Below are 26671 nucleotides of genomic sequence, written 5' to 3' on the forward strand. Positions count from 1 at the left end.
CGGAGCCAGTGTATCGATCTTGCAAAAGGAGGCGCTCCTTGGCACAGTTGACATCATCAGGTCATAACTCAGATGAAATAATAATTACACTCTAATAAGTTACTTGGCATTGGTTTGCGAATGCCCATGGTTCGCCGGGACTATTAGTTGAAGCACCTATTTGCAGAAAATAATTCATGATGATCGTAATATTAACTTCACTTGCCAATAACAAAGACAACAATAATACCATCAGCCCCCATTCACCGGTTTTGACGGTGCTTCACTGATGTTGAATGAGAAGAATTATATCGCTGCCTTCAGTGCTCTTGTGTCGCTGAAGGGCTCGATTTCAGATTTGATGACGGTTACTTTTCAACGGATTTTGTTTTCTGATTTAGCTCTCTTGCTATTACTGCACCTGCTTGTGTCAAGTCTCTTTCTAGCAGATTACCGTAAAATCCCGCCAGACCTATCCGCCCCTCCCTGACTTCTTGTCAGGGATGTATCCTCGTATGACTCTGTCGCAGTCTGTGATGCCGTACTGTACTGCAGACGCGTGCTCGACCCCGTTGGAAATGTACGCAACAATGCCCACCCTAGGTACCCTCTTGACCAGGGATCGCACAAACCCTGAGTTTTGACGGGTCTGTACGACTCCTGGCTCTTGACCTTTGGTCGGTGTACGAGATGCACGAACAGTTTTCGTAGGGTGAGTACTTTTTCATGTTGCACTGAATGCGGCAAGTAGGACTCGCCCATCCGCCCCTCCCCACCTGAAGCGACGAGGAGGTAGGGGCGCTCTGGCGGGATTTTACGGTAGTTGTATAATAGATTGTACATGTATCAGTGTAGATTTGCTGTTCACATTATTTCTTTCTTTTTTTCTCAGTCTCCCTTATTATATTTTCTTCACATACAACAGCAGTACTCCCCATGGTCTTAAATGACCCGGGATGCTGCATAATACAAACACAAAATCAATAAAGCTACCCCCATAATAATTCACTGGCTATTGTCAAGAGTGCATAAACATTATAAATGGACTCTTGCTATTGTTTATTACCATCATGTAGGAAGATATTCTCCAGTGATTCATCGAAAAACATTTCAAATAAATTTCATCTCCACATATTCATGTCCTTCATGATGAATTCACGGAATTCACAAGATCAACATTACATGCAACGATTATAGACAGGGATTGTAGAGCTACGAATACGAATTCGATGTGCGAATACGAATACGATATGGCCATGATCTGACACGAAATCAAACGACACGTCATGTCAGCTGATCGCATGCAGTGCATACAGTCTACCCAATTCCACCCCCAAGACTAAAGTAGTCTCCGGGGTTACTATCATGGTTATCTGGTTATGTACTCGAGGCTACTCTACGTCTACGAAGTACGATCTACATGTACGAGATCCACGTGCACATCCAAAAACAGCAAAACATCCTGCTTTGGCACGCACCACACGTATGCACATGGACATGTGGCAGACGTCAGCTAGCTCAAGGATTTTATCAGCAGGCTAGGCTGGCTGGCTGGGACGTGGCAAGGCTGCTGGCCTGCTGCTGCAAGTCCAGTCTAGTCCACCCAACATAATTTATAACGGATCCCGTCTTCCCTCAGCGAATCACAATTCCTTGGTCCTGTAGGAATCAGGTGGTCGTCCAAGATGGAATTCATTGTCTACGTGTTCACGGCTGGCAGTGATCACACTGCACACGAGGGCAATCCTCGCCGCTTCAAGATCTCCGACAGCCCAGAGCTATGCGGCTGGACGAAAGTGCATGAGTTCAAGGCTTTCCGCCAGCAAATTCCTGGCACCATTCCCATCTTTGTCTCCGAAACTGGTGGGTTTTCTTTGAACTGTATTATTTGCTTGCCGTATGGCCATATAATGCTACTGTTCTTCACCATAATGATAATAATATTAATTATTATGCTAGCTAGGCCTAGTAGTAGGGGGCATGTCGTGAATACTTTCCCCACTTCATTCTTCAATGGAGCACTGCAAGTGGCCCTGGCAGTGGGTGGTGTGGATCTGGGGCGTCCTGGGCAGTTTGCCGGAGCTGGCCAAGAGGAACAATTATTAGTGTCGTTCACGGTTGTGGGCATTGGCTTTGTGTTTGAGCGAAGTGTACATCAGGGTACCAGTTCGTGTATGAATGTATGTCACTGTGGTCCCCGGTCGGAATCGCGAGCGGCTGCTGCTGTGTAGTTCCAGGTCGTTTACGATTTTGGCTTTACCTTGCGAGGTCCGAAGTTGCATGATTGTATAGGGATGAATTTCAAACAAGAACTATCGCTGCACTAGTCACCCTCGCCTCTTTTTTCTTCTTTCTGTGGCCCTGATGTCTTCGCTTCTGTCTGTGGTTGCGATGGTCTTGCACTCATTGTACTGTAGTATTTGATCGCCGCAGTACAAGTGCAATCAAGACGACAAGAGAAATCCACTCGGGCCATGCCATGCGCCACGTGTTTCCGTCTATGCATTTTTAATGGAAGGTGTCGCGGCCAAAGCGCAGAAAGCTTTCTCCAGTGCTTCTGAGTCCTGACCCATTTTTTCTTGTCTGGATCTGAGAGCAGACTGCGTGCTCCTGCACCTTGTGTACTGTGTTGGCATTTCTAAATTCTATTGCCAAACAGTCCACAGTGGCTTGGGGTTGGGTTTGTGCTACAGTCTAGTGTGGTATCATGCAGGCCTTGCTTGATAGGTGTGTAGAGTATGCACGCAGGCATCGCCATTCGCAGGGCAGGCGACCAGCTGACGCCGGCACGGCCCTGGCTTTGTTTTTCTGTTTACAATGCGTCTGTCTCGGCTTCCTGATCTGCCTGCGTCATTGCCAATGGGAGAAATGGCACGTGATGGCCCTTCTGGTCACCAGATCTGGCTGAGATCACTGGATACACTGGTTTTGTATAGTCTAGCATAGTGTCACTTGTTGACATTGCACTGACACTCGAGCCATATGTGCCATATGTTCGTGACCCCCGAGACGTTCTTATCAATGCACCTTGCTCCAGGAAAGTTGCATGTGCGTGCATGTGCACGCTCTTGTGGGTGTGCATGTGGGTGTGTATGACCTTCATGCACAATGGCCAGTTCACATACACACACACACACACACACACACACCTTAGACATGCCCATCGCGGAAGCGATGATAGCGAACAGCTATGTTAGACATAGCAACTTGTGCTGGGATTACACCATTCAACAGCTTGCAAGGCTGATGAATTGACCGACACACACACACACACATATACATACACACACACACACACACACATATACATACACACACACACACACACACACACACACACACACACACACACACACACACACACACACACACACACACACACACACACACACACACACACACACAGCAAGCATGACAAAGCAGTTCTGCATTGCTTTATTGTGTAGATGATGCAAGGCTAGGTGTACTACATGTTCAAGAGAACTGTGTAGCCTGTATAGTTGATATGTGTGTGTCTCCTTTGTTGTCTCATGGGGCTGCATGCATAGGTGGCGGACCAACGTACCCTGGCTGCAACCCACACCGCTTCCGTGTTGCCTTGGACAGCGGTGTCCCGACGGGATGGACGCGCGACTCGCTGATCTTCTACGCGTACCAGGCGCCGGCTGCGGGCACTGTTCCGCACTACGTGTTTGAGCGCGGCGGTGGAGACCCGGCCGCTGGCAATCCCGCACGCTGCGAGATCACCCTGAACCCGTGCCCGTCGTACTGCTGGGGCACCAAACTGATCTTCCACGCTGTGCCGGCCGACGACCCCAACAAGATGCCCGTGCACGTGTACACGGCCGGTGACGATAGCCGTGCCAGCCAGGGCGATCCCTTCCGCAACAATATCTCGCTCGATGGCCACGGCCCTTCCCAGGCTGGCTGGTTCAAGGTGATGGAGTTCAAGGCGTTCCGCTCCCCGGTTGCTGGATCCGTCCAGTACTTTGTGTCCGAAACTGGTAAGTGTTACTCTCCCGCTCATCATTGTTGCGCAATGAAGTGCTACGTGTGCCATACTCAGCCAGGGTCATTTTGTGTTGTTTTATTACCGTTCGTTGCACAATGAAAAATCATTTAATGCAGCCTCGGATACGGTTACACGTGGTCATTACGCTCAACTGTCGTGCAACTGATTTCCTCCATACCGGCGCATATGCGTCCATCTTTAGTGACAATACTAAGTGGTCGCATTTGACCATAATCTACCTCCATGTGCCTGTTGTTATAGGTGGTGGTCCGGTTCATCCTGGCTGCAACCCTCACCGCTTCCGCGTTCACACCGACAGCGGCGTTCAGACCGGCTGGACACGGGACAACTTCACCTTCCACGCGTACCCGACACCCACGCCGGGAACAATCCCGTTCTATGTGATGGAGCGTGGCGGAGGAGACCCAGCTGCTGGTGACCCCGCACGCTGCACGATTGCCATCGATCCCAACCCGTTGCCCGGGTGGTACGTGAAGTCCACGTTCTATGCCTACCCGTCGTTCAACCCAGCCCTGCAGAACATCTACGTCATGCTGTCGGGCGATGACCCCAACGCTCACCTTGGCGACCCCAAGCGCTTCAAGTTTGCGCTGGAGGGCACCAATGAGCCAGACTCTGGCTGGCGCCGTGTCACGGCTTTCAAGGCCTTCACCAGCCCGGTGCCAGGCACCACCCAGTACTTCATCTCTGAAGCCGGTAAGCCACTGCTTGCTCTTGTACCATACATCTATCGCCCTTTGGCTTGGAAGCTGGAAATAGTAACTAATGCATGTTCCGTTTTGTGCACTGTGCATGTATCTATCTAGGTGGTACTCATAGCTGTTTCATAATCGTATTATTCAACACCTAGCACCTGGCTTAGCTGCAGCACAGCTATATCAGGCCACTTGTCACGCTGCCATGCCATAGCCCCGTCTGCGGCTATTCAGAGACGCTTGCATGTTGGCTTTCAATAGCGATGACACATGCTGCGTAGCAGTTCTTGGCAACGCAACAAGCAACTCGGATGTTTCATTGTCACGCTTGGCCCGGCTTTGTTATAGCAAACAATCAGATGTCACTGGAAAGCTGAAGGAAACACCTCTCCAACGGTGTTAACGTTTGGTGGAATCCTTCACTGGTTGATAAATTTGCTTTTTAACTCTTTCTTGAACTGCGAAGCATTGAGTAGCAGCCTGGCCCAATTCTGCTGTCTTGTCCTAAATTATAATGAAGACTTTCTATAGTAAATAAAAAAGGATCAAGGAACTACAAGTTAGGCTATAATGTCCACTAACACCACCACTTACTTGACAATCAGCTCATGCGATAACATTGCACGACACTGACCGATAGTAGGGACCTTTCGCACCCCGCGTACGGATACGAAACGAATGCTGATTCGTCACCTGGGTTCGAGGATTCGTCAGAGTCCCTGCGGAGAACTCGTTTTCACGAATGGAAGCCTCTTCATTCGTGGCACGCTCCGAATCCGTCAGGTACACATTTATTTGGATAGGTACACATGTTTTGCAAGGTACACATTTTTCCCTTGATTCCATGATCCATGCACGTGTGCGTGTAAAAACCCGTACGCCAAGCTACCGTCGCCCGCGGCCGTATTCGTAGTTGCCATGCACATTTGCATGACGACTTGCGAAACCTGAAATCTGTTTTCAACGAAACGATTACGAGCCGAATCAAACTTTCGTTTCGCATTCGTTTCGTAGCAAATGCGAAAGGTCCCTACTACCAACGTTCTACAACTAATTGGCTATCAGCCCTAGCACGTCTTGAGTGCGCACTCCAACAGCCTTCCAACTTAGAAAGTTCTTTTTTTTATTTACTGTAAATTAGTCATTGGCCCTCTGTCCGAGTCTGACTTTCTATGTGCAAGCAAATCTGAAAGAAAGAAAAACTTTGCTGTCCTTTACCCAAACCAAGACGCCATGGAGCTAAAAAAAAGACTCGGTGATTGAGGATCACCTTATTGTGGATCACCAGTAGCACGTCTTCAAGAGCAGTGCTAAAGAGTATCCGTGTCCATCACTAATTTGTAGCCTCATTGTTATTGTAACTGCAGCGTCCATTGCTCTGTAGTGAACCTAAGATGTACTCTAAACACGTGTATGCCCTCATTACTGGCCTTCATAACTGCCATATCTGCCAAGTTTGTCATGTTTACTCAGAGGGTATAGAGGATATGCAACCACTTCAAATCCGCCTTATATGGGAGCTAGTCGAGTGGCACAGTGCCCATTTCTGGGTTGAGTGCGTACAGAAAAGGCAAACGTACTATGTGACGTCCCATGCATATGGATAGTCGTGTAACTGTGTACACACTTCACCCATTTTGAAGACAAAGCTGGCCTCTCTGTCCATGTGTGGCAAGATTTAGTGGCGACAGGCTGGTAGAAAAAACCTTATACAGCCTTACAGGTGAAGAAAAAACACTCTGTCACATGACTCATCGAATACCCTCAACTCGGGTTGTTCTTTCACTTATCCTTATTTGGTGTACTTATGTTGTCCTTTGTTAGGTGGTGGACGTGTGCAGCCCGGCTGTGACCCGCACCGATTCCGCTGCGGCACGGAGAGCGGCGTGCTGACCGGCTGGAAGAAGGACAACTTCAGCTTCTGGGCGTACGCCAACCCGACCGCCGGCACGGCCGTGTTCTACGTGATGGAGCGTGGCGGTGGCGACCCCACCCAGGGCGACCCGGCGCGCTGCGAGATCACCCAGCACCCCGTGCCCACACCCGGCTGGCACATCAGGTTCAAGTTCTACGCCTACCCGTCGCACGAGATCTATTGAGTGCGCACGGCGGCAGCAAGCAGGCGAACATGATGACGACGATGACGACTACTTCTTTCACTGCTGTTTCTTGTGTACCAGTAGCTGGTCAACGAAGTTCCTTGTGCTAGTAGCTGCACTGCTTCTTGCCAGCGTTTTCTAGTACTAGCTTTAGCATCACATTTTATCATTTTACCCCTTTCCAGTTTTCTATGTTTTTTATTCCATTGGCCGAACACCAAGGATTGGAAATCGAATCTATGTTTATCTTACCTGCGGAAAGGCTTTCTACTTTCTCAGGCAAAATTTTCATTGCCAGGTGTTTTGGCCTTTCACTTTTCCCTGGCTGCACTGTTCTAGCCATCTTCTCTCTGAGAATTCTTTTATTTCGTGAGATGGAGTATTTACCAAGCTTTACTTCGACATGACTTGTGTGTGAGTGTGTGTTGTGTGTGTTGCGCTTGTGAAGTTGTGTGCTTGTGGGGTGGCTGAAAGATGCTCTGTTTGCGTGCAAACACAGATTGGTGGGAGCGTTGAAGCATACGCTGAAATGATGAATTCAGATCTGAATACATGTTCTGCATGTTGACAGATGTACAGCATCCTGAAAGTGTGCACCAGCTTACTATAATTGTAGTACCCACTGTGTGCTACTTTTCAGTATGAATGTGTATACAGTAGAGTCGCGCGCTGAAGAACGTCCAGCCTGAAATGCTAAGAACGCAACAGCGTAAAGCTAAGAACGGCGGTGTTGGTTTTCTGGCAGTTTGTGGAATACATATGATCCGATACGGATTGTTTCTAAGAACGTGCTATAAGAACGCAGCCAGATTGCGGAAAAATAAGAACGTCCCAGGCTAACCCCTTGGAAACAACATTCTTGGATGCGCGACTACTGTACATAGTCAGGGTTCTAGCCAAGGGGGGGGGGGGGGGGGGCAGCGCTCCCTCCCCTGCTCTGTTTGCGGAAAAACTGGTGAGTGTGAGAGCGAGAATGATTGTGTGAGTAAGAGTGGATGCGAGCGTGTGTTTTCTAGTAGGAAGTCATCAGTGTATAAGCATCTTGTATCTCGTCCTGATTGCTGCAAGGTGTATTCTGATTCTTCTTTTTCTGTTTTGTGCCGTGCTCGTCATGGTTATAAGTTGCAGTTGAGTGTGTTAGAAGCTGTTTGTCAACGTATTCATAAGCCTAATCTGTGTGTCCAGAAGGACAGCATTATTCGTTTGAAATTGTTATAGTAGCAGCTTGTTCTGTTTGTTTGGCCCTGGTTGGCCATGGTGTCATATCTTGTGTCACAGTATACTAGTAGTCTTTACAAGTTCGTTAAGTGCTTTCGCAGTTTTTCCTGTTATTACCTTAGTGCTAGGATTATCATTTTCATAGGTGTTGTTTCTTCTCACTCCATTTCTCTTTATTAGTATCTTTCTGGATTGTTTTTCATTAGTACAACGTAGCTTCCTGAGGAGTGTTGTGCGAAAACTAGTTCGAAGTACGATTTTTTGTTCATCATTTTCTCCATATCACATTTTTTCTTTCTTCCATGTTCTTCACTGCCTTCGTATCCACTCGTTTTTTGAATACAATAAAAGCCTTTGTGAAATGTCGGTTCAGCTCGTTCTGTTGATCGCAATTCTAAAATAATAATAATAATAATATCCGCTTGATGCGCGCGAGTGCCGTCCTCGCCGTGGTCGTCCTCCAAAATGTGCTGTCCAGTCCATCGGTGGATCTTCCTCTTCCCGCGAAGATGTGACTGCATGCCCGTCCCCCTCTGAGTGTGTAGGGCAGGGGCCAGCTGAGAACAGCGTGAAAGATGGTGAAAGACCGACACGTAAACCACCGAAACTGACAAAGGATCTGTCGGCGTCGGGAAGGGTTACGCGAAGCCAAGTAAAAATACGGACTGGTAAGGGCGCACATACAACGACAACGGAAGTGACAACAACAGTCAATATTCGAAAACGTGGTAGACCGCGAAAACGAACCTCATTATCGCACAAGTTGGAGTAAGAAGCTCAATAGAAATCCACAATGGAGGAGACGAAGCTGAAAGGACACTGGGCATCGCGCATCCAAGGGCTAGTGTCAGGAAACGTGGAAGGCCGCGGAAACGCGAAGAGACGGATAGTGGTGATGCCACGAAGAGGCGAGATGACGGGACATTGGAGGAGACAACACCCAACGGAGCTAAGAATCGCACTTCGTCAATCAAGCAACATCTGTCAGCCCGTACCAATTGTCGCGAGTTGTACAGTGATAATGTTTTCTCAATATTGTCACGTGGTAGATGTGCGTTGCATTTGGCTGCGTTAGAAGCTTTGTATATCCGTAAGTTAGATCCTTAACTTTGCGTACAGAAAGAAAATGTGTTGTCGCTACGCTTGGTGTTACTCCTCGTCGAGGTGTTAACAATGTAACTTAATTTGCTCACTATGTTGTTGTCACTATTATTATTTTCCTTCGAGTTTTGTGTCATGCTGAACTTGATAATTTTCCACCTTGTCACGAGTGTTGTTATCTCATTATCTTTACGCTATATATGTTTTAGTCTTTCCAACTTGAGCCATTCCCTGTATATTCCTTGATGAGAAGGGACCGAAAACGTTCGGATACTTTTGACAAATGCCTTATTGTGACTGGATGTGTGTTTGCGTGGATACTTGCGACCCAAAACTTACCTTCGTTTTTTTTAAATAATAATAATAATAATACATTGCTACATAAAGACTTAATGTAGCATTACATGTATGTAGTCAGGGAAATGTAGCATTAGTGCTGAATGTGTTACGTGTCTACAAGATCACAAATCCATGTGCCGGTACAGTACGTGGCGTTGCACCTCTTGTTCCTTTCTAATGCTCCATAATGCTCTGACGCCCGGATAGTCTCATAATGCCGAATATAATGCCGGCATTATCCGCTGGACCCTAATAACGACTTCAAATTTAACGATTTTTTCAATTTCGTTTATAACTCGTTAGAATTAAATGTTCGTTAACATTACTGGTCTTACGGTAGTCATAACTCATCATCATCATCATCATTGAACATTTTTATCCTTCCTTTTATCCATGATTACATTGGCTCAAAATCCGAGTTCCACCTCTATACTAGAAGGTGCTTTTTGTTTCGGAAGCCTTGCCATGGATACAGGACACCTTGGAATTATATTCGGAAATAGTTACCCTGTAACCCGTTCTCCATTTTCCAAAACTGTCTTGCCATGCAAAATGCAACATACAGGGGCGAATCCCCGATTTCACCACAGGCAAGTGTGCCTCTATGAAGCCTCTGTTAGTAATTATCGACTGCATTTTCGTGGAATTGCCCGAAAAAAAACACAAAAATCGACAAACGTTTGTTTGTTTGTTTACAGCCTCACTACATGTATGGATACGACTCTTTTAAAAGAGTAACTGTCCACCACTGTTTGTTTGTATATTTTATTTGAATTTGCAAATCCAAATGAGCACAAATGCTCAATGACAAGGCAGCGAATTTGTTATTGTGTTACAGGGAAGGAAATGAGTACAGTCCATTCATGAAACTTAGAGATCGGCCCTGGCTCTGGCGAGCTCCCGTTTTTGGCGATTTTATCGTACATGGTGCAGTGCCCCGATACTTGGAACTTGAAAAAGGGTCCAAAAAAGGTGCCTCCAATGGGGTTCGAACCGCACAATGTACTGTTGCAAAAATAGTGAAACGGCTTGGATTTTCCCAATTCCGTGTTTTTGGAGCAAAAGCTGGCCGAAATCCTATTCTCGTTACGGTTTGCTTTTGGAGAAATAGACTTCAGAAACATAATTGGAAGAGTATTCCAATGGGGATTGCCATAAATATATTTTTTAAACTCAAAGTGTGACCCATTTATGGCCAAACGCTAGAAGTCCATCTTTTTCTGAATGCACTGTAAGGAGGGGGGGGGGGGGGCATTTTCACAGGGGGCGCTCAATTAAAGGAGGGGCTGCGCGCCCGCCCCCCCCCCCCCCTACCCTCCTTTGCCTCAGAACCCCCCCCCCCCCCCACCACCGGCCCCTACCCTCCTTTGCCTCAGAACCCCCCCCCCCCCCCCACCACCGGCCCCTACCCTCCTTTGCCTCAGAACCCCCCCCCACCCCCCCCCCCCCACCACCGGCCCCTACCCTCCTTTGCCTCAGAACCCCCCACTCCCACCACCGGCCCCTACCCTCCTTTGCCTCAGAACCCCCCCCCCCCCCACCACCGGCCCCTACCCTCCTTTGCCTCAGAACCCCCCACCCCCACCACCGGCCCCTACCCTCCTTTGCCTCAGAACCCCCCCCCCCCCCCCACCACCGGCCCCTACCCTCCTTTGCCTCAGAACCCCCCCCCCCCCCCCACCACCGGCCCCTACCCTCCTTTGCCTAGAACCATACTACATTAAACTTCAGAATTATGGGAATGCAGGCAAGACGTGTTTAGCTCGGCAGGTGGCTGTTCCGCCTTGTTTTCTTCAGTGGAATGCGCTGACTGAATACATGTAGTCTGGGGATCAATTCCAGCCCGGTCATTCTTACAGAAAGCATTCAGTGACGTGACTGTAGTGTTCAACCACTGTCCGGCGTCATGTGGCTGTCAGCTACATGTATGCAAACACAGTGCGTGTATGTTAGTATAATTATTATTAATTTTGTTTAGCTGCCTGCTGTGTAGCGTGGTCGCCTACTTCCTTCCCCGTGCCCACTCACCAGGGAGCCACTGCAGTGCCTGTGGAAGTCTGCCGGTGAGTTCATGACATACACCAGCAATCACTGGATGGCCGTTCTGAACACTGGGTCAAGCGGCTCGTTGGTGTGGTCCGGGGTGTATGTGATGCTCTGCTCCGTTCATTGTGTATTTGAATCCACGCCGTATGAGAAGTGAGCACTTACAGCTAGTGGAAGCCAATATGTTTGGGAAATAGCAAATGTTTCCCCTGATATCAAAACTCGATGTTAGCGAATCCCGGCATAGCTTGACCAATTATTTACTAGTCATTGCAAACAATTTCCTGCCAGAGGGTGCGGAAGATGTTTGGTCATGCTACTTGATGCACTGGACTATTCACACCAGTGCATGCTAATTACTTCCTCTGTCATATTCGTAGCGTGGACGACTACACTTCAGCTTCGTCTCTATCGGTCTATTTCGGCCTGCACTTCGTGCACAGTCTACGGCAGTCTATTTTCTACACTGCAGATGCTGAGATGGGAACTCACCCTCAGTCCTCTGTTTAGCATCTACCTTTCATTTACAGGTACTGGTCTACATGCACATAATTGCAATCTGAGTGAAGAGTTTTGGTTAATGTTTGACATGAAAATGATTACCTTTTCAGCGCAGTGTGACGTTCACCTCCACATGCACAGCTTGTTGCAAGCTGAACTGATGGTCAGCGATGTTGGTCCGTGTAGCCTGCACAGGCTGCACAGGCTGAAACCTAGTGCAGCCTGCAGGCAACGCATGATGCATCTGTGGCGGATGCAGACCAGCGCAGCAGGGCAGAAGTACGAAAACACACTGGATCTTGGTTTCGAACCATCTGGTCCAACATGCCATGGGCTGACATGTAGAACCTCTAGCGGACATGAATGATTTTGTTGCACAAGCGGAAATAACTGTTGTTTGAGGGAGAGCGGGCGACACACATTTACTACACACCTATAACTAATATTCAATGATTCATAGTTCGTGCCATCAGATTCGCCGGGTGCCCAAGGCCAACACAGCCCTGTCACTCCGACGCCAGCAATCGGATTAGCCAAGCCAAGTCCGCGTTTCCGAGTTCTTACCTCTCTCTCTCCGAGTCTCCCTCTCTCCTCCACCGGCTTTACCGTGATACTCAAGACATCAGTGCGGGTTTGCAGCAGGGATAGGATTGAATTACAGTGTGGCACTTGTTCCAGCTCTAAAGCTGGCAAAGCGACAGCCGCAACGTCCTTCCATGACGACCAATCACAACGAACGTAGGTGGTGTCTGTGTGCGGCAGCTTGAACAAACCTTCAAGGTTTTGGTTGCCCGGCCAGATCTTACTAAACCTACTATGACATCTGCGCAAGGTAGCGCCGAGGTCTCCAGATTCTATCCGCTGAATTTTTGTATTCTTGCGGCCGTCGTGTGCACGTACCATTTGAGCGTCGACAAAGCCGGATCACATCCTGTTACCGACTCGACCGCCACATCACCGCCGCCTCGTAATCATGACAGCGACATGGGACTGGGAAGCGCTCAGCGGCGTTGCAAAAACGGTGATTCGATACAGCAGTACAACAGACCTGCAATGGGAGACGACGCGGATATTTCGCTGGATGCTATTCGCCAGGTGCTGAGCGATTCCAACATCACCGACTTCCAGTCCTGCCGGTCCCACTTCTTTGTGGCCGGCAAGGACGACGATGGAAGCGTCAGCCGCAATACCAATAGCTTCTTAGCTAGTGAACATCAGGCTATCGAGAATGCACTGAAGCAAGTTGAGCAAGTCGCAAACTATGTTTCCTCTCTCGTCAGCCGGCACAGCGGATCTACAGGGTCAGAGTACGCTGCTGTTGAGGAGACGACGGATCTCGTGGATTGGCTTGCTCCGAAGATTACAAAGTGTCGCAAGCTGATGGATGGCATGGTCACGGTGCGGCAGCTTGGGGCATCTACTAGTAGAACTGAAGGCGAGTGGATTCGTCTGGGTGGTTTCGTTCAGCATTGTAATGAACTGATTGTGGAGATGTGCAACAAAGCACTGGTGCAAGCCCAGCATGCGTGTTGCCACCTTACTGTTTGCGCTAAGTCAAACTTCAGCAGACACTCCAATGCACTGTTGACTCCTGTAGCACCCGCCAGTGTCAGTGATGCTGGCTGTGGAATGTGCCGCAATCTCTCGACAGCTTTTCAACGTCCTAATACAAGTGTTTGTGACGAAATTCTGAAATCGCACAATTATTTAGATATCAGTAACTGCTCTATAGCTATGACGCCATGTTTAATTGTGTCGGCATGCCAACTTAAACGCGCCGCATCTCGTCACAGACTACTACATGTAATGCTGGCGCTGAGGAGTGTACAAGAATCCCTCTCTCAGTTCCATCAGAGCATTGACGAGCTCTTTCAGCCAGCGTACAATTTCTCATGGAATATCAGCAACGAGATTGCAACCACCCTATGCCATGCAGTGATGGTATCGAGAGCAGAACTGCGGACAAGCGATGATGACATACTTCAGATCTGTCCCTTTCAATGCTACAACACATTTCAACTGCTGGCTGCCCTCGCGACTATCCAGCCGCATGTGTTCTCAGGCTCCTCACAGCAAAGCCGGGTTCTGGCCCTTCTTCGACAAGTCTTTTCCATGCACTGTCCTCAGCCAGGACAGGTTGAGCACAGTCAACGAGAGGCGTCCACTAATATCTACAACACCACGTGTGACCAGTGCATACCTGTAATCCACAACCCGGGCAATGCATCCGCTCGTGATGCCACAGTGGGTCGCCATACCCACCAGAATTGCTCACGGCCCACGGTACACCTGAACATCAGTTGTCAGCATCCGTTCATACGCGTCTCCAAGACTGGCCTGCAGTCGGCCAAGATGACGTCGCTGGCCACGGCGCTGACGGAAGCAGCCTGCGAGGCGCTGCACCTGAGTGAGTGTCAACTCTCACCCGACTTGCTGCACTGCAACTTGGTATGCGAGCCCGTGTGGTATGCAGAGGCCGTGACGTCGGGTTCGCTGCAGAACTGGCTCATTGTCCTATGTGTGTGCGCTGTCATTGGCTGGTTGTCCAGTGTTGTAGCCCTGGTGGCGTTCTGCCTGAATCGGGACCGTATCAAGTCGCCCGCACGTCGAGCTATTGTGTTTCTTAACATGGGTATTGTAGTATATCTTCTAGATTACTTCCTCTTGCCGTTTCGTGCTGCCTCTCTGGCGGTGAATGGAGCCTGTACGGCGGACAACTCTATCACGGTTGGCGAGCCTCGAGGCGCCAATGCATGCGCGTTCAACGGCTTCCGCAATATCTTCTCCTCGGTGTTCATCGTGACGGTGGGCTCGTGCTCGGCGCATGCCTGGTACCGGTTGGCGGTGAAGCTGACCACAGACAAGCTGTTGACACAAGATGACGGGCAGTCGCGCCTATCCACCGTCTACTTCATGTTTGCAGTGCTTGTATCCTCCGTCATGTCCGCCATCGCCTTGTCGCTGCAGAGCATGGAAGGTGCGCCGCCCTACTACTGGTGCGGACCCGATCGGAGAACGTCATTCTACATCTTCACCGTGCCCTATATGATTATGGTGGGCGCTGCTCTTATCGCCGTGTTTGTTACCGTGCCTCGCCTCAAGCGCCTTCAGCGAGCGCAACACGGCCTCGCCTTTGCCGCTGGTCCGCGGAGTCGAATCAGCATTGCCAGTGGGCCAGGCCCTTCGAGAAGACGCGGCTCCATCACGTCGAGCGAGGCGCTGTTCCGTTTGCTGAAGCTACTTGCCGTCTACTTGCTGACGATGACCATACACGCCATGCTGGTGATCGTATCACACACTACTATCTACATCAACGAGTACATGGGCAGCAAGATTGAGCTGGACCATGACGGCACGCGCACGCACAGCATGTGTCTGATGACTAGCACATCGCCGCAGGACTGCGCCAGGATCCAGCAGCGTAGCATGGCCGTCGAGATTGCCTTTCAGATCTACACCATCTTCGTCGGCTTCCTCTTCAGCACGTGGGCGTACAAATGGATGTACTGGAAGCATGTGCGGCCGTTCAGCACGATCGACGAGAATCGTGATCGTAAAGGAGTCCTGGGTGTCTTGGGTGTAATCAGAGTTTTGCTTGCTCCATTGCAGCCTGCAGCCAGCACAACGTCCAACGGAAGAGAGAGCAGCAGTGGTAGTACTGACGATGTTCTTGCAAATCGACCAGCAGTGATTGCTGGGGAACGTTCACCACCCTGCCCTATAATTATAGCTAGTCCCGAGGAGACTGCGTCTGTGTAGAAATTGATTTATGGAGCAGACTTTTGAAATGCAGTGCAAGCCCGAACACCTGAAGCTTTTGGCTTTCTTGAGATTTCTTCCCTTTTGTGCATGCATGCTAAGAACATGTACACTTAAAATTGTCTCTTTGAGGCAACATTGATCGGGCCGGGTGTACATTTATCACTAAGTCCATGTTGTTTATGCCACAGACATATATGAGGTCTCCTTGAGGCAATCTTGATGCAGGCTTTTCTTCTTATGCAATTAAAACATCATGGTGTTCCTGCATGATTCATTTCAGAAGTATTTGAATTTTTCACATCTTTATATAAACCTATCGGTATACATAATGTGCTGCGCTACCACTGCTACGAGTATTAATTATAATATAAATAAAACTCGAGTACTGTCATGTGAAAATGGCACTAGGAGTAAGAATGAATTTAAAAGCCGGGCTCCTGATGCCCCGGACAATCATGTACTAGTACATGTATAGCTGATCGTCCACGCCCCAGCATGCCAAGACATTATACTTGTGGATGCAATAAGAGTCTCTTCGGCGCAACTTAGCCCAGTCTGTGAATGTTGGCTATGTTCAAGTGATCTTTGGTTACCCGGGTTTCCACATCTCAACTCTGCTCAGCTACCACCAAGCAGGGGTGTACTCCGGGTGGATATGACGGGCCTGTGCTTTGCGTTGCAGAACATGCACTAGAATTCTAGCCAGGTCAAAAATAATAGGAGGGGGGCATGGGAAACAGTTGCTAGTACCCCCAAACCCATTTTCCATGTTCCAAAACTGTCTTCCCATGCAAAATGCAGCATACGGGGCGAACCCCCGACTTCATCCCTCACAAATGTACCTATCTCTTAATTTGCTAAATCCTATATATAGGATTTTGGTCATATTTTTCAACTCAAAATGGGTGTGGCATGAGCATAGGGAAACGTATGTGACCAATTCTTCCGCGTTAGGTCTTAGTAGATATGGAGAGTTGAATAAGATTTTTTTTTCAAATACTAACATCTAAGGCTCATCTCCTTGCGCAATATTTCTAAGGCCTGTGCCCTGTTTTTCGAATCCTATAATTATATAGGATTTGAGATTTTACTGGACCTTGTTTTATCCTTAATATTGGTAGTTTCACGACGGCATGTGCGATATGTCGTCATGAAACCACCCCGTGCCACACCTGTAATGTTCTTTTGCACATTCACTGCTTTAGTCCTTCCCATGACACCAGCTGAACAATGCTGCTCAAAATTCCAATCCTTGCTCAAAATGGGTATTCATGATGTCCTATGAATCTAAAAAGTAAACATTCATGCCTCAAACATATTTACAGCTTCTAATAAAACCATTATGCTCTTATTATGGGTCATGAATGACTCGCGATGACCAATAACAACGGCATAAAGGTCACGCATTTTCAAATCCTATACTAGTATATAGGACTTTTGCCCAGCAAATTAAGAGATAATGACTATATGAACCCTTTAGTAGTGACTATCAACTGCATTTTCGTTGAATGGCTTGAAAAGAACACAGAAATCGACACATGAGTAGGATTTTCGCAGAGGGGCGCTCAGTCAGAGTAGAGTGGTGCTGCGCCCTCCTGCCCTCCTTTGGTTAGAACCCTGTGCACGCACGTGCGCGCGCGCGCGCGCCGCACACTCAGACTCAGACATGCCCATCGATCGCTGAAGCGATGATAGCGAACAGCTACACATAGCAACTCGTGCTGGGATTACACCATTCAACAGCTTGCAAGGCTGATGAATTGACCGCCACTAATTTTAGCCTGGTATCCACCACACAGCTGTTTGAAGTGGCTTTTCTGGCCAGTGAATCACTATTTTTCATTTTTTTTCACGCACGCACACACATACACATACACACATGCACCTACACACACACACACATACACACACACACACAAACGCACGCACACACACACACACACACACACACACCATTGGACCATTGGTCGCCCATCGCCGGAGGCGATGATAGCGATGCTGCAGCAGAAGCCATAGCAACTTGTGCTGGGATTGCACCATTCATGATTCAACAGCTTGCAAGGCTGAAGAATTGGCCGCCACTATTCAGCCTGGTCTACACCACACAGCTATGAAGTGGCTTTTTCTGGCCAGTGAATCCCTACTTTTTGGTCTTTTTTCTCTTTTTTTCCCGCACACACATCACACCACATACTCCGACATGCACTGACTGTTGGTAACCACCCAGGAGAATGAAAGGAAAGTCAGGAAGAGTCTGAGAAAGAGAAGAAAGAAGTGTGTGACCATAATCGTCGGGAATCGAACCCGCAATCTATCGATTGGAAATCGCTGCACATACCACTGCACCATATGGGACACACACACGCACACACACATGTGACACACCTGACCCCTGACCTTTGACGCCCATCGCCGGAGGCGATGATAGCAATGCTACGGCAGAAGCCATAGCAACTTGTGCTGGGATTTCACCATTCAACAGCTTGCAAGGCTGAAGAATTGACCGTCACTATTCAGCCTGGTCTACACCATACAGCTATTTGGAGTGACATTTTCTGGCCAGTGAATCCCTATTTTTGGTCTTTTCATTTTTTTCCCGCACACACATCACACCACATACTCCGGCATGCACTGGCTGTTGGTAACCACCCAGGAGAATGAAAGAAAAGTCAGGAAGAGTCTGAGAAAGAGAAGAAAGACGTGTGTGACCATAATCGTCACACACACACGCACACGCACACGCACACGCACACGCACACACACACACACACAAACACACACACACACACACACACACACACACACACACACACACACACAATCATGTGCACCTGATGAGGCACTAGGCAGGAACCGAACGGCACAGTAAATTTCTATTACCAGCCTGTAGCAATCGAGTACGTCTTTTCCAGTACAGCATGCCACAACACTCACATGTTTTAGTGAAGCAAATTAGACGTGAACGCCGTCATTAATAGTGCAGTTGCATTATTACGATGGCATACATCACCTTGCTCACCAAGTGGATTCGAGAGGATGAACACCTCCCGTCATGAACATGTTGGCAACTTGCTCCCTCTAGGCTTCCTCAGAAGCACTCAAACTACCCGGCAGGGGATGATGGTGCGGCCTAAAATGCAAATTGCGGGACATCGGGAAATGCAATGGAATATAGTGGCATATCCAGCAGTGTACAATCAAGGCCTTGAACTCATAAATCTCAAGTTCTCACTCAAACGGCAACCTGCCAGGCTTCTGGTAAAAGTATGTGGAAGAGGGATGATGAATTTTGCTTACGTACAATGTCCATTCTACTGTTAGTACTCCTCTAGTTACTGTTGTCCTTCTCATCCCAAAGCAGAGTCACGGGATTTCAGTCTCCCATGTCGCCGACGCCACTCTAAGCCTGCAATGTCTGCATCTGCATTGTTGTTGGCACTGCACGCAGACGGAGTAGCGTTGGGCGACGATGAGTCACTGTCCAGGCCTGCCGCACTGCTGCGGCGCAGCGGTGCTGCCAGCACGGCTATGGCACCGATGAGCCCAACCACGCCTTTCTCGCGGTGCTTCGGCCGTAGCTTGTTGAACGGCCAGTGGCGCCGCCAGTACACCCATCGGTACGCCCAGGTGCTGAAGAAGAACGTCATGAAGATCGTGTACAGGTGGAACGCCATGTTGATGTGCACGTTCAGCAGCTGGATCTCGGAGCAGTTCTCCGCATTCCGGCTGGTCATCAGGCAGGTACTGTGACGGCGTGTCCCGTCCATGTCCTCCGAGTCTTGCTGCATGCCTTCAGTAATGAACGTACGTGTCTGCACCGTCAGAACTAGAATCGCATGGATGGTCATGGTCAACAGGTAAGCGGCCATCAGCTTCATCAGACGGCGAATGCCAACGCTGGAGCTGCTCAAACCACTGAAAGCCACCGACGACGCGTTCTTGTGGACACTTCGCTTCAGCTGGGCATGAAACGATAGTCGTCGCTGGGCCGCAAGGAGACACTTCAGCCGCGGCAGACTAACGAACAGGGCCAGCAGACCAGCGCTGACCATTATGGTGTAGGGGATAGTCAGGAAGTAGAATGCGGAGTCCCTTGTCGGCGTGCACCATCGGTAGAGAGGGGATCCTTCCACGGAGCGCAGCGCCATCGCAACACAGGAGACCAGTGACGCCAGTGACGTGGCAAATGCCAGATAGTACAGTGGGTGTTTCTCATCACGTCTGGCAGGTGGCAGCACACCGGGTGTCGACAGCTTCACAACCAGCCGGTGCCAAGCGTGTGCAGCGCCAGCCCCAATGGAAACCAGGAACACGGAGGAGAATATGTTGCGAAAGCCGTCGAAGCCGCACGCACTTGCACCGTCTGGCTCAGACATGGCTACTGTATTGTCTGCCGTGCAACAGCCATTGACGGCAATGGCTGCATCCTTGAAAGGAGACAGAAAGTAATCTAGAAGGAACACGATTGTTCCCATATTTAAGATGACAATAGTACGTCTTGCCGGTGCCTTGACTCGATGCCGGTTGCGCACATAAGCAACCAATGCCAACGCGGTGGAAGTCCATGCAACGAGAGTGAACACAAACAGTGCATACAGCCATCGCTGGGTGGCTCCGTTCACTGCACTGCCGCCATACAGCGCCGGCTCGCAGATGTAGTTGCAGCGCAGGAGTGTTTGCGGCACTGTACACCCCGTCCGGTTCAGTGAGGTGCACGCTGCCTCGGTCAGCTGTCCAGCTAGCCACGCCATCCTTCCAGCCTGCACTCCCCCACTAGAAACGGGTAGAAACGGGTACTGGCAGCTGATGTTGAGGTAGATCTTCGCCGAACAGTAAGGGTGAATGAGAGGTACTATGGTACTGTTGATCAGTTTCAGTCCACTCGAATTATCTAGTCTTGTTGTGAAATCAGTGTGTATGCAGCCACTTTGATGTATACTAGCATCGTCAGCTGCAGTTGCTTGCTTGGAAGGGTGGGATGGGTGGATATCACAATCTTGGCTAGCATTCAGTGGCACTAGGCAGCGAGACAGCAAGGCTTGCTTGAGCAGAAACAATGCCTGACTTTGTGCAGATGTGCCGGTCAACATCTGCGGTTGGACTGTTGATAGGGCCACGAGAAGCTGAAAGGTGTTGTGACACTGGTCAGTGCAGATTCGGCTATGTCCAGTGATTTTCGGAGCCGGCTGGATAGGTGCAGTCAGTAGCCGAGAGTGGCCTTGTGCTGGCGATGTTGAGTTGAAGGCTGCGTGGCACAGTGCAAGGGCTACTTCTTTCCCAATGTCCCACGAGAAGTTCATCTTCGGCTGGAGAAGAGATTGGACGTTACGACGAAAGCTGCTCAGGGCAGTCTCCGCAAGGCGTTTCACTACAATCGCTTGGAGCAGAGTGTGCTGAGAGAGGGATCGTCGAAGGTTACACGCCAAGACGACGGCACACTCTTCGGGCGTGCAATCATCCACATTTTGCAGGCTATAATGACAATCTCCAGCATTTTGGTGGCTTCCAGGCATTAGTATACCGGTAAGGTTGGAGCATGCCGTACAACCCAACTGATCCCGTCCCCCGGTCAACACCGACACATTCCCTTGCAGTGACGGCACAGCGCAGCTTGATGCCAGGCCACAGGCCAATGCCAGTACGTGTAACACGTCGGCGTAGATTTGTGCCAAGATCCAATAGCACTGGCTTATAGCGGTGATATATTCTACAGACTTGCACGCATAGCTGCCATTCCGTATGGTTCCGCGGCTATCCTGCCTGCAGTGCAGCCAAGCGCTATGGCGACGGTTCAAATCTGACAGACGCCGCGGTAACGTACCCTGGGCTCGCCCTACTGCGTCAGAACAGACGCCATCATCACCATTACCGTTTGGTCTACTGTGAGACTGTTGCTGGACAAACTCGTCTGCAGATCCTCCAGCGAACACATGCACACCGGCAGTGATATTCATGACCAGAGATTCTGCTCTCCCTGCCAGAGCTATGGCAGAGTCAACAGAGAGGTTTGTAGCCACACTGCCACTAGTTAGATCCCAGTCAGTGACCACTGCAGGTTGCTGCTCTGTTGGACTGCACTCAGCTGCTGCTGATGATAATGTGGATGATGTGGGTGGTGAGGAATCCACCAGCTGAGCAAGGCATGTCGACACATCTGCTACCCTGCCCAATGCAGGCAGTAGATTGGTGCTGGATGAATTTTCCTCCGTACTTTGGTCAAACACTGTCCAGTATTGTTCCACGTTGTGTGATACATCCATCCACCTGCAGTCCTCCGAAGCAGCAGGAGGGTTGGGTGAAGTTGATGCTTGAGCATCCACATGACCGTATATCAGCACACTACAAATAGTACAATAGCACAGGCAGCACACAACAAGGCCCCAGTGTAGTCCCAGACCACGCCCGAAGCCGACCTCCAGCAACATCGTGGCTGATTATGTCAGGCGCGGAGAGTTGGTGGTTCGCCGCCGGCCGGTCTGGATGGCTTGAAGTATCCGCACCGCTTCGGCTTGTACCCGCGCTTTGCTAGCGAAACCAATAGTTAGTTCCTTCCCTAGACGTCCCATCAAGTCCTCTCTTTCTCTCCTTCATCCAAGTCCATGCTAGCGTGGTGTGGCCAAAGGGGCCATTCTTGATCTTGCGAAACGCAAAGCAGGTCTTGCGAACCAAAGCCTTAGGGAGCGGGTAACTTTCAAGATAGCAAATCGACGCTATATCCGACCGACAACGGATTTAGCTAGCTCCGACTCTGACAGCTGGCCACATCTGTTTTGGAGGCAACGAAACTGACCTTTCAGGACAATCACCATGTGCCAATGACTAGCGTCATTAGTACTAGGCGGTTAAACGTTTCTTCGTTGTCCCAGGTGTACCCCCTAGTTGTGGAGTACAGAATCTGATGTTTTTTTCCTCTCGCAGGCTCATACTGCCATTGTGCTACTACAGTATTATTACTAGCATGCTAGCAGTACAGTTCTGTTAGCTAGTTCTGTTCCGCTTCACCAAAAATAATAATCATGTTTTCCGTTCTTGCGCACCTAATCAGCACTGCCACTGCACATGTATTTCTGCGTGTATCTTGTCGACGATCGTGCGAGGCTATGGCTATGGCTATGGCTATTACTAGTATTAGTATTACCGGTAGATCTACACCGTAGATCTGCATACATGTGATGTGTGCGAGACTGGCATGTACTAGTATCCAGCCACTCCACTGTCTCCAGTCTCAGTCCAGGGTTATGTAGATGTTGCAGGTGCGTTGAACCGAAGGCGAAGGTGAAGCTGAAGCCAAAAGTCATAACATTCCCGATACGACTCTCGGTCGAGCACTCTCTGCACTTCCAGTTCAAGACTGCACTAGTGTAGAGATTATACTCATTATCATTGTAGTGTGTGGAGACTGAAGTCGTACGATCGTGAACAAGCCTGGCAGTGGCAACGCTGCAGGCAGGGCAGCACGAAATAGGATACGAGGATACGTTCGTTAGTTAGCTAGCTGAGATGTAGACTGCAGTCGTTCGAAGCCCAGGCCGATGACACAACAATGTGCCGCATGCCATCCTACAGTGCTACACGTAGATCTACACGGCTCAGATGGCTGTACAGCTACAGGATCCGGAGTAGAGGTGTCGACGGGCGCGGGCGAGCTAGCTACAGTACTATGTCAGTAGCTAGAAAAAAGGAACCCACTCGATACTCGCACTCGTAGTCGTAGTAAAAAGCAAGACAGCGCAGAGTGGCGTCTTGTACAAGTCCTGTATCATGTGTATTGTAGTTCTAAAAGGTGTTTGCTCCCCACACCGGAGTTCCCGCTTTTCCTGGCCTGCCACTCGACTGACTCACGACTGCCATCCAGAGCACACGAGAAGTCCATCGAACCTACTCTGCCAGCAACCACTCCCTGCTCAATACACAGTCAGTGTTTCGGGGAATTCATCCCTTCGGTTGAGCTCATGTAGGCTGAGAAGAAGTGAAGAGCACCACTTGCCCTCCAGGCCAAACCATCTCCAAGGATACAAACTAAGACGCTCCGTTTCCAGCGCGACAAACACCTCGTGAACACCAGGTACATGATTGTACAATAATGAATTGTTAGATTGACAGTATGAATGATGTTAGGCTATTATCATGATTGTACAAGTACAAGAGTCAAGACTACGAAGTAGTGGTTGCGACTTCGGCGATGATTTGTAAGAAAGGGTTTGCTCCCCACACCGGAGCTCGCGCTATTCCGCCGACTTTACTTGACACTTGACTGACTCACGACTGCCATCCAGAGCACACGAGAAGTCCATCGAACCTTCGACGCGGCAAACCTGCAAAAAAAGAAGGTTCGATGGACTTCTTGTGTGCTCTGGATGGCAGTCGTGAGTCAGTCAAGTGTCAAGTAAAGTCGGCGGAATAGCGCGAGCTCCGGTGTGGGGAGCAAACCCTTTCTTACAAGAGTCAAGACTACAATCATGTAGCAGCATGAGTTAGTGTCGCTCATGCCATGGTCCATGGATACTCATACTCATAGGTAGAACTAGAGTCTAGAACAGTAGAAGTAGAACAGGCGTTGATGATGACCCTCCCGTCGGCCCGGGTCATCGCAACGCTGTCAGTGTTACCCGTACAGCAACTCTAAAATAGTGGTAGCGACTTCGAGTACTAGTACTAGTGGATACTGTAGTGCACTTCCGGCATAATCCTCACCAGCCTACTCCGAGTACTCGAGCTCGAGTTCAACTGCCAACTGGCGCATGGCCTGGGTTGAGTTCCCTGAAACACTGCCACAGCGTGTACTGAGTGGGAGTGGTAAAAAAATACATGTTGGTGCTTTCTTGCAGGAAAACTGGTTTGCCGACTCGAAGGTTCGATGGACTTCGTGTACATGATTGTACTAGTAGTGGTCTAGTACTAGTAGTAACTAGTACTAGACCACTACTAGTAAACAAAAGGGGCCAGTCTGGGCAGCCATGCACCTGTTCCAGGGGACCATTCTGCACTGACAAGTGACAAGACGGCCACCTGAATGCGCATATGCCCCCAGGCCAGGTCATATGGAGACTATGACATGGTCTTGGCCTGGGGGCCTGGGTCACTGCTGGCCCTGTGCTGGGTGGTGGTATGTACATCATGACGTGCAGTAGATAGACTACCGTAGAATCCCGCGGATAAGCCCACCCGCGTATAAGCCCATGCCCGCGCATAAGCCCAGGGTTTGTTCGAACATCACAAAGCTTCATCGTACAAGCCCAGGGCATGGGCCTACAGTCAATTTCAAAAAGATTAGCAATCCTGGCGATCGCCCGGGGAGTTTGCCGTCTTACCGTACGCGCGCTCGAGAGCTGGCTGGAAAAACTCACTGTGAAATCGAAGAAATAATCCGCGCGAAAGCATGAAAAATGACAACTCACTCACGTCGGTACATGAACGTCTGGTTTACAACAAACGAGTTCTTCCTCGTATCGATATGGAGTCAGAGAGGACATGTCGAAAGTGTGGTAAATGTTGCCGAGCGGGATGGGTCCCAATTCGTTTCGTGCCCAATTTCTTTGAGCTGCGATGCAATATACGCTCACGATGTGACGAAAACGACATCGACACAGACTCATTCCCAAGGCCATGACTTGCCGGGCAAAGCTATCCATGTGACTTCAACGACATTTTGAGAAAAGCAGACGGCTGTGAAAGCTGATAGAAGACGACGTTGACTCCTAAATTCAAATAAATTGGCGATCTTGAAATGCTAAAATAATTCTCAAAGAGAAATCGATCGATCGATGTGCCGTTGTATTCAACAACACGTAGCTACAGCGCAATGACTTCCGTGTTCACTCACACCGTTTCAGTGTTGTGGGTGTGTTCACATGGCGTGAACCAGTCAAGTGTCATGTCAGTAAGTTCGGCAGGAAACGCGAGCTCCAACAACAACAAGTCGTTTGGCGCAGCCACCTTCTTTGGCTTGTACTTTTTGTACCAGCGTGATCACCAAAACAAGAAAAAAAGTGTGACTTGAAGATAGTTTGGGATTTGAACTCACAACTTCATGGTCAGTAGACAGCATTCATAACCACAAGGCCAAAAAGGAAAGGATAAATCGTGGGTTTTGATAAAAAATCGTTACTGACATCCAGGGCAAATTGTAAACCATGGGAAAAGGCCGGAAACCTGGCCGAAATTCTAACTCCTTAACGGCTGTTCCAATTGTTCCGAAACATTCACAGAACAATTTGCCGTGCCCTAACAAGCCAGTCTATGTACTTTGTTTTCCAAATTTACCTTATCTTCATACTTTTTAAGACCAAAACCTGATTGCTAATCTTTTTGAAATGGACTATAGGTCACACCGAGAGTCCATAAATTATGGACTCTTGGCCATACCATGAACATAGTACGTGCACATTATAGTTTTTTTCCGTACATTTCAGCACAATCATCGAATGTGTTTGTTTACACAGTGGTTTTCAGCAATGTACTTCTCACTTCCTTGATACACAACTTGGTGTCGGCGTATACGCCCATGTCCGCGTATAAGCCCATGTTCTCGTATAAGCCCACCGAAATGTCCTTGTGAAACAGATAAGCCCATGGGCTTATCCGCGGGATTATACGGTACCACCACTACACCTACATACATGTACAATCATAATATTGTGGTTACACAGGGCAGAACAACAGAGACCAAAAATCCTTCTCGTGACTCCGAGTTTCGTGTTTCATAAAACACACTCATGAGACGATATTGTGGTTATTATTTTACCCCTACACTGTACCCCTGCACTGTACTTTCGACACCGATGCCGGCAGAAATAACTGGCTAGCTAGCTAATACAATGTACTAGTATTATATCGATTGCCATGAATGTTCACATGACATGCCCTCTATTTTAGAAGAAATACAGAAAAAGCTGTTT

General features: G+C 49.1%; 1 protein-coding gene across 1 annotated transcript; it reads left to right on the forward strand.

The window, feature by feature from the left end:
- Positions 1-1582: 1582 nt before the first annotated feature.
- LOC135808335 (uncharacterized) lies at positions 1583-7202 on the forward strand. Its single transcript, XM_065321508.1, has 4 exons — positions 1583-1842; positions 3528-3983; positions 4253-4708; positions 6532-7202. Exons 1-4 carry the CDS (start codon positions 1665-1667, stop codon positions 6804-6806), a joined length of 1365 nt encoding a protein of 454 aa, XP_065177580.1. The 5' UTR covers positions 1583-1664; the 3' UTR covers positions 6807-7202.
- The last annotated feature ends 19469 nt before the right edge of the window (positions 7203-26671 follow it).

Source organism: Sycon ciliatum, chromosome 2, assembly GCF_964019385.1.
Source record: "Sycon ciliatum chromosome 2, ocSycCili1.1, whole genome shotgun sequence".
Taxonomy (NCBI): Eukaryota; Metazoa; Porifera; class Calcarea; order Leucosolenida; family Sycettidae; genus Sycon; species Sycon ciliatum.